We start from the raw sequence: 13,434 nt of genomic DNA, 5'->3' as shown, positions 1-13,434 counted from the left end.
TCAACAAACAAGACGGCACAACAAAACCTATGGATGTTTATGACACTTAATTGACTTAATGTACTTAGCAAAATCTTTACAATTACAAATAACACATCTTGCCTCCCCCATTTTACCCTGTGACAACTGTCCACAACAATGCACGTCACCATGGCCCTGCCCAGCCATCACAAGGCTGTGTCTGATCCTGACCCACACCCATCCATGGACTGACATCCCATCCCAGCCTCAGCCTGTCCCCATCCCCAGGGAAATGCCCGATGCCGAGGGCTGGGGTTGCCCTAGTGCCCCAAGCTGCTCCTGGCTGTCACCCCATGGGGTGTCCCTGCAGCCCCCAGGGAGTCACCACCCTCACTGCACCCTGGTGGTTTTGGGCCATATTCTCAGGATCTCTGGCTCTTTTGCTTCTCCCAGCCCCATGCTTCCTTGTACAAGGGCACCCTTGTGTGATGGGTACCCCGTGCTCCTGACCCATGCTAATATCATCATTTTGCCAAGGATCCCTACAAGAACCCGGCTCTCCCCTTAGTGCTGGGTGACACCTTATACACGCACTGGCTCCCTCAAAGGCTGCCCCTCCATCGCTCACAGCTGTTCCTCCTCACCCATCAGGGATTCTGCATGAATTTTTGCAATCACCATCTATGATATCCCTCTCTTGCTTAATTTCTCCTTTCCCCGAGGCACAGTCAGTCCTATAAGACAACAAAGCCTCACTCTTGTCTTCATGATCTCAGTTGCGTACCTCCTGCTTTCCCATTTCCAGCTGCTGCTGCTTGAGGTGCATGTCCCATCATTCACCGGTTTTACTATCCATCCTCTTCTCCAGCTTTAATTCTCGGCTCTTTTTCTCCTTCCTTTTCTATCATCTGCCTTCTTAAATGGCAGTAACCCCCTTGCCTTGTCACCTTTTCACCTTCACCATCACTCATTCCCTTACCTGGCCTGCAACACACATGGAAGCAGGGCCAAAAGTAAATTGCCATGAAGCGTTGGTTTCATTTGCTCCCTCAAACAGGTTTTGTCAAATCTCATTCCGAAAATATTCCTTCCCTAATTGTTATTTATCGCTGTTGATTTTTCTGCACCACTCAACCTCACCTTCTCACTGTGGCCTACAGTCAAACTGGAATCTCAAAAGGAATGTTTCCATTTTGGCTGTAATACTCAGGTAAACAATAACAGCTTGCATTCCTAACATTTTTCATGAAAACTGCACAGCTCTTTACTACTCCTCACATTTTATAGTGGCCTATGAAATATGAAGCCTGTGCAACAGAATGCATATGAATATACATTCAACATGTATGTATTCATGTGTGTATATGTATATTCATGTATTTTTTGTTCAACAAATACAGTGATATAATTTCAGACAGGAAGGGGAGAGCACTACCATCTCCAAGAAATACTAATTTAGAGAACAGTATGATCATATTGAGCTGTTCAGGAAGCTGAATTCTCCATTTGCCTTGCAAGAGTTATGAAACAATCAGGATCTCACTACCCAGGCAGTATCCAAATGATACACAAGTACTTGTCACTACAGTTTGCTTCACAAGACACATTTAACAAATAAGGTTTTTGGAGACTTTTTCCATCAGTTCACATCATGCTTCTGCTACTTCAGTATGTCACAAGAAAACCATAATATTTTTGATTCCATGAAACAACAACGCAAAGAAAGTTTCAGAAGTAGAGGCAGATGACAAACTGGAGGAGCAATGTAGAACTCATCTATAATTTAAAGTTGCTATAAAAGAGCTAAAGACTGAATTCTTTCAACTTTTATCTTCCAGAGTCATTTAATACAAAAATAAGTCGGCCAATTAAACTAGTTTTCATTCAAGGTTCATAAACTGTTTTAAATCGAAAACAATTTGCATCACTTACATGTTCTGTTATATATTTGCAGAATGTCTAGGGCTAGGAAAATGGGCATAGCTTGGGTGATGAGCAGAAATCATTAACTGGATAACCCTCAGTTCTTCTTTTTCCACCCGTGTCTTTTTAAACCTTTTCTCATGAGTTTCCTCTGTCTGAAGCAAGGTGCATCAGCCTCATGCAGGCAAATGCAGGCAAAACATGCCTTAGTCTCATCTTAGCCCCTTTATCTCTGCTGATGGAGCAGGCTCCTTGCATCTCCTTTGCGGTAGTCACAAAACTCTGCCAGACTCAGCTGAGCTGGCCCAAGATTTCTCACAAGTACAGGAAGAGTTCACACCAAGAACGAAAATGCTTCCAGTCAGAGCCAGATAAAGATCTGGCACACCAAGTGAAAAACTCACCCTTCCCTCCCTCGCCACAACAGGCCAAGCAAAGTCCTTTCTGGACTTGGATTCCCAGAGCACAGGGACTTTCCCATGCCCAGCACACGGCAGGGTGTTAGCTACAGGCAGCCACCAACAGCACCACAGATCAAAGACCAGCACTTCTTTGCTCACTCTCCAGTCCAGGGCTGCTGGTGTGGTGCAGCTGGTTAGACTGGGAGGAAACTGAGCACCTGATGAAGGCAGTGGGACCAAGCTCATCAGAATACAATCCCTCTCAGTGCATCAGAGATGTGGTGCAGCCCTTTCTACTTTATTACCTTCTGCACAAGCACCAGAGACAAAAAGCACAGGCCAGTGCAGAGAGACATGCCATGAGGCTGCATGTATGCAGAGTTTGGACATGTCTGCTCATGACTGAAGCTGCTCATACCCTCACAACATCCTACTCCACTTGGATTTCCCTCCCTTTATCTAAAAGGCCACCGCACCTTTGGATCCTGTAAGTGACTTCCTAAGAAGTTAGACTCAGCAGCCCTTCCCCACAGAAACTCAGCTTTATTACCCACTTCTTAAATGAGCAAAGCATTCCAGAAAGTAAATTACCAAAATGGAAGGTCTAGCGCTGAAGTTTAGTTTCCATACCTGAAGCTCAGAAAGGTCCTATCTACAGGCTGGGAAGGCTATCCTGACTGTGCTGGGCAACCACAGCTGTCAGGGTGCCTCTACATTACCACCTGGTGTGGCACAGAGAATGTCCAGGGTTTCATTTGCTGCAATCCAGCGTGCTTCCAAGCCCACAAGTGCACATCACATCTTTACCAGCAACAATGTGTGCGCCACTAGCCAGCTCCCTGCACACACCACTCACACAGAGATGGAGCAGCTGGAGGACGTCGCATCCCTGTGACAAGGTAGGTGCTCCAGACTTGACGAGGAGGGAAGAAGCTCACACCACACCAGTGCTGAGCCTGAAGGCATACTGCAGAATTCCTAGAGGAGCTACGAGGCAAATTCTCACCAAAAGGAACTCTTTGGTGCATAAATTGCTCATGTAAATATATCTGTCCCCTTACACTAGTCTCCTCAAGTTTACTCAAACCTTGCATGAACACTTCAAGGTGTTCTGAATCATCCCCCGACTCCACCAGCCTCCAGAGTGGGAATTCACCACTCCCATGTAAGTGCCCTGCTCGCACAGCAGCTGGGTGTCCCGTCACCAGCATTTGCAAGGCAGCAAGCGCAGAACTCCCATGTTGCTCACAGCACACACCACCAGACCACTGGGTAGGCTTCCAGGTACTTTTCATACGAAATAAACAATTATTTGAGTTAAATTTTAATTTTTTTATAGTCATGAAAACCTAGTGCAGCTTTAAAGATTTGGGGGATTTTAATAGCATTTCAACTTTTCTGTTCCTAGACCCAGTAGTAGAGCAAAGAAAATCAAATCTGTTTTCCACTCCCCTGTTCATCTTTGCAGAAAAGAAAACAAGCACAAATGCCCACTGAGAAAGGGCAACATACAACAGGAAACGCATTTTTATAGCCCAAACCACTTCTAAATTAATATTTTTCTTAATCTTGTTTTTATTCATATTGTGCCAAGTGGCAGAAGATTGGTTTAATTATTTTGGGGATGCAAATATGCAATCATTTGAAAACATGTAAAATTCAACCATAAAGAGGGTAAGTTAAATATCTGAACAGTACTGATCTTCCTGTTAATTGATCATGTGAAATTTCCTAATTAAAGAACAAAAGGAAGAGTTTATTAGAAGATACAGGTCCTAGTTTAACTGATAGGGTAGCACTCCTTTTCCTTCAGTAAGGTCCAGAATGATTTTATTTAAATTCCATCTTTGTGCCGCTTCACAGCAAAAATGCTTATCTGAAAGGGAAAAGTAAAAATAAGTTTCTAGGCATTAAAGTTCCCCATTGCTTTTGCAACCCAGCTGTTGCTGTCTCTACTGCGGATGGTTGTGCAGTGGAATCCACTGATGCAGGTAGAGAACTGCTGGAGAACAAAGCCAGCAGCATCCCTGCTTACAGCTCAAGCCTCACAGAGGGCTCTCAAAATCTGCATGACTGCACATATGGCTCCTGGTTTAATGCATATAAAGGATGAGCAAAGTGGAATACAAAGGAACCTGGCTGTACAACCTACCAAAAAAAAAAGATTAAAACCAAAGATCTCCACATAACTGATAAATGGCATTGGCAAAAGACAGAGACAAGAATGAAAAAAGGAAAAACAGATGAAGATACAGTAAGCAAGAAAAAGACATCCAAAGATCAAGGGCTGGAAGAAGATAAGCAGAGACCAGAAGAGGACCTTCTGCAATTTGATCTAATTATATGCAGTAACAGAATACAAAGAAAAACCTTCAGTTACTCTTTTATTACAGCTGTACTGAAGAGATTAAAGAAGTACAATCCAACAGTCTGCCAACAGCACAGACTCATCTTGACACAGAGGACAACTGCACATAGATTACATAATGTTCTGGAAGAGTCACACTGGTGAAATTATCAGCTCAATCTTAAAAGATAATGAGCAAAATCTGGGTCAATGAAATTTCTCAGTGCTATTAAGTGTGGTGAACAAAAAAACCATGAATGAATGAAAAATAATAAAATCACCTCTTCCACGGTCTCTGCAGAGTTCTTTGCAGCAAAGCCACTTAGTGTACTGCTCAGCCACAGCTCTCCCAGCTACTGGCTGATTGCACAGCTGGCTGGAAGTTTTCAGTTTGTTTCTGTTTTTTCCTGTGTGAGGGAAGGTATGTAGAAATTCCAGGGTATGGCAGCAGCTGTCAAGGTGCTGTGTGTCTCATCCCTGCTTTATCCAGACCCTACACCACAGGCGTGCAACTTCCAAACCTCCAAACCCCAGCAAGGTCAGCATGTTTCTCAGTTTGCTGCTGCCTTTGAAGAACCACAGGACTACTTAGACGACGCACTTAGATACGCACATTAGCTTCAACAGCAACAAATAAATCCAAACAGCAAGCAGCCAGATCACCTTACAAATCAGTAAAGGCAAAGACTTTTTTAATCTTCGTCATAAATTTTTCATGAACCAGCAGGCTTTACATGTCAAAATTTTGAGTATGCCTAAATATTATAAGTAATTACATTTGAAATATTAAACGAGGTCCTTTAACAAGGTAAATTAACATCTTCCCCTGGACAACTTTAATAACCTCATAAGCACTATAAACACTCTAGGGGCAGAAGAATGGGAATGGTTTGAGGAATAAAAGATTTTTTTCTAAATAGTAATAGAACAACAGGAACTAAAAGAAAACACGGGGGGGGTGGAATCTCCAAAATGAAGCATTTAAAAGATGAAGTACTTGCTCACTGCCTAATCTGTCATACCAACATTACAACAAAGAAAAGTCTCAAGTCCTGTTTTGGATCTGATTCTCACAGCTAACTGAATGTGCTATCGCATGGTGTCATTATCAGACATTACTCTAATTGGACTTCCATCAGTACATTTACAATTTTCAAATTTACTTACCCTTTACACCAGATTTTGTCATTAAAGTCTCCCTGATGCCTAACTGGCTGAATGAAATTCAATCTCTGATGCCTCAGTCCCACCAAGCCTGAATTGCTATTGATTGTTAAAAAAGAGAGGTAGGTAAGGCTGAATTCCCCTCACTGAAGCTGAGCGAGGTCAGGTATTCTGGTAGTTTTAATCTGCCACAGGCTCTTAGACTGGCATTCCACCTTTCTGAAGCCTCAACAAAGCTGCTGAATAACTGCCCTTTGTTTTTACACCTCTGCAAATAGTGCCAAATAATGCATTTGAATTCTCTGTGTCATGTATTAACCCCTACCAGCATGCTTAATAAAATATACTTACTCTGCTTTTTAATGCTACTTTTTTGATGTCCATAAACCATCTTCCCTGTAGATTCTAAAAACAGTAGATTAATTTGTTGTATTATTTAAATACCTAATGTAAGACAAAATTGTTAATTTGCCACACCTAGTTCACTAACTCCTTCATAACTGCTCTGGTTTTCAGAAACATTTCCTTGCACTTGCCAGGCCAAAAGAGATATCCAAGAAGCAGAAGACCATTTGTATCATACACTGCATGTTTATTTTCTGAGACTTAAAGCAGCCCGTTCCAACTTCTCATTTGGTAGGGCTGATATATATAACCAAGGAAGTAGGTTTTAATTCTATTAAAATTCAGGTTGAATTTACAATTTGTTAGTCTATTAGTCTACTTCTAAGAGAATTCTTTTTTATTTTTTAATTATGGCAGAATTAGAACTAAATGGTTTACACGAAAGCCCTCAGGACTTATTGCTGCTAATGAAGAAAGCTTTTTTAATTTTTTTTAAATCAGAGATGAGAAAAAAAGAATTTTCAAAGGCACCTTTCAAAAATGTGTTTTCTTTTTCTCTCCAGGTCTGCTTAGGCACAGGTGTATCTCAGTGGGAGCTGCTACTGTACTAAGAGTTTTTACCAAATGCCCAGTCTAATGGTGTAGATTAAGCCAGAGAAAAGCAACTAAAAGGGAATTCAGCTTATATAAAAAAGAGGTTCTTCTCAGACAGATGGTGGAAATAAAAATAAAGGAAATGCAGATGATAGAATAATGGCTGATAGCAACAAAATGTATAATGTAAGTCTTCCTGACTGCTTTGAGACTCTATGGCATTGTACCATGTATTACCAATTGTTACTTTCTACCACACCAGAGAAGACTACTGAACTACAGGCAAGAAACAAGTTAGACCAAAACAGTAACCATGGCAAAAACTTAACCAAATTATCATCCCAATTGCTTCTCGCCATTGAAAATAAATTCTTGACCCATATTGCATGCTGCTGTCACTTGGAGGTAAGGGCAGGGAATGAAGTAGGGGATGGAGAAAAATGGCAAATAAATAATTTGCATAAACAATGCATTTATTGTAACTTTATCATTATAACCACAAATGCTTTAATTAGGCTCTCACAGCTGCCAGAGCTGGTCCCTGATTATCTCTGTGGGTCGGAAATGACACGTATTAATACCTGCCAAATCCAGAGGATCACATGTGTACATACGTGGTTTTATTCTTCTAATTTTGCAGCTTCATGGGCAACTCTCTGTTGTTTTATTGATCTCCAGTAGCCTGCTCTCTATAAGTTAGTTAATGCTGACATACAGACAGGAAGTAATGGAAAACTTGCTACCAATTACTTACACCATAATTCATGCTAATTATTGTCTTGTGGGGGTTGAAGAACAAAATATCAGGAGCTATTGCACTTTGTAAACAGAAGCTTCTCTCCATTCCTTAAACGGCTATAGATTTCAAAGTTATCACCTTTTACTTGTAAAGATTCCTCACATCTGAAAAGGGTTAAGGCATCTAGCGTCATCCAGAAAGCAAGAGCATTGCATGAACAAATTCATATCATGCACAATTGTTCAGCTAACAACATCCAGTTTTGCTTTATTTTCCTTCCTAGTTCCTACCTACTTCAGAACAAGACTGGGATGGGTGGAAGCAAGTAAAGCCCGGGATTGTTTTCAAAAGCAGAAGAGATTACTGTAAATACTGATAAAATGTGCAAGTAGCTGTAAGAAACTCAGCAGCTGCTGCCTGTACACAGGTAAAATGGCGACACCCAGTGGGAACAATCCTACATAAAACAGCTGCATTAAAAGCAATACAAAGAAATGTTATCCTCTCCGGGTTTGGTTGTGTTTTTGTTCGGTTAGCTGGGTTTTTTTAATAATAGAACTGCTACCTAATCTGGGAATCTGTAGATTAGCTTTGGGAAAAAATGAAAGAGAGATGAATCTCAGTTGCAGGAAAATAATATTGCATCCAACTGTACTTCTGAATGGCCTCAAATAATGTTTACTTTGCTTTATCCTGCTATGGCTTAGACCCAGGTATTTTTTATTCTGTTACAATCTCTCCAGCACAAACAGCAACTAGATATTAACTTCCCATACAGCCTTTAAAGAATTTTCCCCTTTAAAACAAGAAATTAAATCCATTTTGTTCCAAGGAATTGAGGCTAAGACTTGAGATTGTTTCAGGTTTCAATGCTCAGCCACTTTAAAAACAAAATTAAAATGTGCCTTATTATCATCAATGTTTTCAGTCAATCAAGTGCTTGACCTTTGAAAGCTATGATCAAGTTCTACTTTTGACATTTTCATTAATTATATTACAATATTAGGAAGCCTTTATTACTCCATAAATGTACCAGTCTTTTTAAACTATCATCAGAAGTGTATCTTCTCCAACAGAAGGCTTAAACTGTAACTAACAAGCTCACAGGAGCATGAACTGGAAATACTGGAAGGCCAACACACCAACCAAACTCTGTTGTACTGGCCCCCAAGAAACCACAGAGAACAGCAGCAGGTAAGTACAAACAAGACACCTCTTTTTCTCTCCTCTGCTGTCTCCAAGACTAGAGATGGGGTTTTGTTGGAAGGAATAAAGTTCTGCTCACCTGTGCCAATTACTAGAATGTAGACTGAGGTGCTTTTCAGCTTTAATTGGCAATATTGTATCTGTCAAGCTTCAAGCAAGCACCAACTACATCAAACTAATGGTTATGTGAAAATGGACCAACAGTTTAGAATATAAGCTTATACTTTATATACATATATATATTCCCCCCCTTCTCAAAATGTGTCAACAGACTGTATTCCATAATCTCGAAATACAGTATGGGGCATGCCCTTAGAAACTCCTCTGTCCTGTTATGGAACATGTATCTTGTACAGTACCCACAGTTTATTTAGACCGGAGCAAAACAGATAAAGGCATAGATAAGTGTTCAAGCATAAACTCACAAAAACAAATCAAAGCATTAAGTTTCATCTTGTATTTATTTAGTTTTGACAGTAGGCACAATGTACTTCTACTCCCCGAGCTGAAAGGGAGACATAAACCCAGTTCTGAAGAATCTACATCAAAAACAAAGTACATTGAAAGACACACAGGATGCAGTTGGTTAAAAAAAAAAAAAAAAGGTGTCTATGTTATTTTTTTTTAATGGGTAAACTTATTCCTAGGTTCTAAAGCTCAACATAACCAACCTGTTTTCCACAGATACAGCAGGACAGTTAAAAACTCTCCTAGATAGCAGGCTTTTCAGCTGAGCTCACAGGAGGTAAGCAAAGTACCAACCCTGACAAAACTTCACTTAGGCTAGAGCGTGTACAGAAATCCCATGATTCGAGCCAGAGGAGCCCTATGGCTTTAAGTGACAAGCCCTGGATGCAGACCAGCATCATCACCCCACGACAGCAGAGGTAAGCATCTGACCCTTCAGGACCACAAGAGAGTCTCCTCTCCCACCTCATCCTCCTAGAGAGGGCGACTAGTTCCCTCCAGACACAAGCAACAAGCCAGCAACCCTCCTGCTGGCCAAGCCTGGCCTGAAGGCTTCACTTCCTACCGGACCACCTGGCAGAACCCGAAGGCCACAGAACACTGGCCCATGACTTTGTCTCTTCTAGCCCACAGAAACAAACATCCTCACTTTATCTTTCAGTTTCCCCATTGCATTGGAGTGGCTGGAAGGATGAACTAAATCTATACTCAAAACATATGATGCAACATGTACTGTGGTATTATAAAGATAATACATGTCACTAGGGGAATTCTCACATGACGTATACTAATAAAAAAATACGGAATGATTTTTTTAAAGTATGGCACATTATTTCCTATCTAAAATATGTAAACATCTGACATCCATAATTGGACAGGAGTTTCTCTGACTACAGATGAATGCCTCAACTCAAACTCAGAGCAAGTATCATTCTGCACCTTCCTCTAGCCCTTATAATCATGTTGTCAAAACTGCAGATGTTCTCCAACAGCTAAATGTCTCCCAAAGCACATTTTAATTCTAAACACATAGGATACTGAAGAGCCATAGTATAGCATTTACTTATCACAAAAAAACCTTTGTTTTTTTAAAAAAAGGTAGTTGTCTATTCGTGACTTTTACAAGAATAAACAGATGACAGCCAAAACTCTTACTGACCTACAGTTGAAAAAAAAATCATTAAAACAAGTGATATAAAAAAGGACTGCAAGATATTGTTTAATTATTGGATAGAAAAACATCTTTACGCTCCTTTCATGTAACACATGAAGAACAATAATTTTCAGGGTTTAAACTCATTTAGTTCTTTCCTGTAAATAACAACTTACAAAAAAATGGTTTATATGAATGACTAATCAAAAAAAAATACCCTCTGCATTTGGATGATATGCCCAGTTGTTTTTTATCATTCTAGCTAAGCAATAAGCTCAAACTGCTGAGCATTCACAATAACCAGAACAAAATCCCATGCAGGTTAATCCTAAATCCAATAGCACTACCACCAAAACAGAAGATGTTTATTACTCAACAGACTACATTTACTAAATGTGCTCCCACGTATGGACAAATACCTTGAGATATCATTACTTCCAAACTACATATGAACCATCACCTTACAATTGCAGATGTTCTATAGACTGAAACACTCTATTATTATTTCTATATTCTCTGTGGTGAGGACCTCTTTATATACCAATATCATTGGCTTATTATCTAAATTTGGCACCTTCAAAAGAGACCCATTTCTGCTTCCTTGGACAGATGCAAAGTTTTTTATTCCATAAATTCACTTTTCCTGCATTTCTGCAAAAGAAAAACATGGTTAAAACAGGCAGAATATACTATTTATTTTAGCTGTTAAATAGAACAATTACTATTAAATGGTGTAAATAGTATTCCATGATGTAAATTTCAGTGAAGGTACTTCTAACATGTAGGCTTTTATTAGTATAAAGAAGAAAAAACAAATGCAACAGTTATGACAAATGCATCTTTTAGACTGTATGACAGTTGTTGAATGGCAGTTTAAAAGTGTAATATGTCTTCTTGAAATAGGTGAAGAGCAACTGCTTTACAATGTGTTATTTCGGTATATGGATTATGAAACTATTCGATAAGTTAAAAAAAACCTCACAAATTACCTAGTCATCTGTCTTCCTTTCACCGAGTCAGATCCATTCCTCAGTAACAAGAGGTATATTTAGAGCTTTGACTCAGCATACAATTGTATGAGTGTTCTCTTTTATTTAAGATACTTAAATTAAATATACTACAACTGCACATGGAAACTGACTGAAGTTATTGAATATTTGACAACATGGGAGAAAATCAGGGCGGAAGTACTACTGAAACAGCAAGAAAACTGGAAAAGCTCTAATAGAACTTTTCCTTATTTTTTTCAGCAATTCCGATGGTAAAATTTACCAGCTTGAAAATGCCGTTGTGACATTTCACCTTACTGAAATAAAGTAACAAATCGCATCTTAATGCATAAGTAGGAAATTCCGAGTTCTTTACTTCAGGGGAAAGAAAACTGTTCCAAATAACTTTTACCAACCTAGAAGAGCAGCTTCCTTCAGTGTTCACTCTCCTCCACCACACGGTTACCACGTTTTTGCTAGCGAGTGCTCGTGTCACGTCACGACAGCCTAGGAGGTTCTACCTGCGAGCACAATTCAGGCCACCCCTGCACAGGAGGCGGCCGACACCCGGCAGCGCCCTGTTCAGGGTACGGCCCGTTTGACGGTGACACCTCTCCCTGTCCCCGGGCGATGCTCCGTGGCACCGGCCAAGAGCCGGAGCTGTCGGAGCCGCCAGCAAGGCAAGCGATCCCTGAAGAAGAGCTCCCAGCGCTGCTCTGCCCCTCAGAGCAGCACCCAGAGCCGGCCCTCGACGGCCCCGCGTTGCGGAGGGCCCGGCGGGCGGCGCCGGGGCGACCCGCTCCTACCGACCTCACTGCAGCCCCTCACCCAGGCGGCTGCTCGGTGCCTGCCCCACGGCGCGGGGACAACGGCCGAAACCGCTGGGACCCGCCGCTAACGGCCGCCTCTCTCTCCCTCCCGCCGTCCCTTCCACCCAAGGCGGGCGGGGCAACGGCGGCAGCCCCGCCCCCGCCGCGCGGGCACGTCCCGGCGGCCCGAGCGCTGGGGGGTGCGAGGCGGGGGCCCGTCCGTTACCTTCCCAGAGAAGGTCGCCGCCCCGCCGCCGGAGGAACTTGTACCAGAAAGGGCTGGAGGCGTCCTCGTCCTGCAGCACCACCTCCGCCAGCCACAGCGCGGGCTCCTGGGCGGGCAGCGGGGCGGCCGGCCGCGCCGGCTTCATGGGCACGGCGCGCTGCGGGTCCCACTGGCCCAGCTCCGGCCGCGAGCCGGCCACCAGGAGCCCGCCGCCGCCCTCCGTCATGCGGCCCGGCAGCACCACACCGAAACGGAAGAGCATGGCGGGCAGCGGCCTCCGTCTGAGGGCAGCTTTGCCCCCCCCGGGCCGCGCCGCCGCTAGGGGGCCGCGCCTGGCCCGCACTTCCGGCCGGGGGCCGGGTCACCGCCCGGCGGAGCCGCCGGGCCCGTGGGGCGGCCGTGGCCGGGCCGGCAGGGCTGGGTGCGGTGTGGGCTTTGCGGAGCCTGAGTACCCGCACCCACGTAGCGGAGGGGATTTCCCTCCCAAAATGCCATCTAGGAGTTAATACCCACCCCGGAGAGCCTTTTAAAATTGGGACTGGAACAATTATCTCTGCAGGAAAATACTTGGTTTGCGGGTTGCAAAAGACTACATGTTATGTGTACTTACTGTAGCAAGTGAGTATTATTGCTTCATTAAATGAAGCTACTGCAGTTACTCCTGAGAGCCCGGACTTAATTTAGTGCAGCAAACGCATCATTAAATAACTACCGTATGTGCAGCATTACAAAACAAGGTTTAGCCTCAACACGAGTGTCCACGATGGTTTAACCTTCCCCTGAGAGGCAGGCAGTTATGGCAAGACCAGAAACGTGAAATATTGAGCGAGGTTAAAAAGTTTATTAAAAAAATCTGTGGCTCCCGAATGCATGTATTCTGTTTCACCCTTCTGGCTGTAATTTGGCAACTCCTGCATGTAGCCACATTCAGGGCTTGCAAAGAATGACTGAGAAAGAGGACGCAATTCAACCATTTATAGGGCAGTCCTTGTCTGAATAGACCCATTTCAGAAGCGTTTAAGGACAGAAAACAGAGGAGTGGTCGCTTTATTTAGGTCAAGTTCTGGGAACAGGATGAAGGCCTTTCAATGAGTCAAAAGAAATCCTGC

The 13,434-nt window shown here is 42.7% G+C and overlaps 1 protein-coding gene across 5 annotated transcripts in view; it reads right to left on the bottom strand.

Moving 5' to 3' along the window:
• The window catches only part of EPM2A (EPM2A glucan phosphatase, laforin), a 41,014-nt gene extending 28,383 nt beyond the window's left edge, over positions 1-12,631 (bottom strand). The window contains exons 1-2 of one of the 5 annotated variants that reach the window (XM_065632645.1): positions 11,707-11,793; positions 10,876-10,952 (exon numbers count right to left, since the gene is read on the bottom strand). Coding sequence is in view for 2 of the 5 variants with exons in the window: in XM_065632641.1 (XP_065488713.1) it covers positions 12,326-12,587 (262 nt within the window). In the remaining 3 variants the exon portion in view is untranslated. Of the gene's footprint in view, positions 1-10,875; positions 11,632-11,706; positions 12,201-12,325 lie in introns of those variants that run through there. The other 4 variants (XM_065632641.1, XM_065632644.1, XM_065632643.1 and 1 more) reach the window with 4 other exon arrangements.
• Positions 12,632-13,434: the final 803 nt, after the last annotated feature.

The sequence above is a fragment of the Caloenas nicobarica genome, chromosome 3 (assembly GCF_036013445.1).
Source record: "Caloenas nicobarica isolate bCalNic1 chromosome 3, bCalNic1.hap1, whole genome shotgun sequence".
NCBI classification, from domain to species: Eukaryota; Metazoa; Chordata; class Aves; order Columbiformes; family Columbidae; genus Caloenas; species Caloenas nicobarica.
Note: the sequence above shows the minus strand (reverse complement) of the source record. Positions and strands in the feature narration are given on the sequence as shown.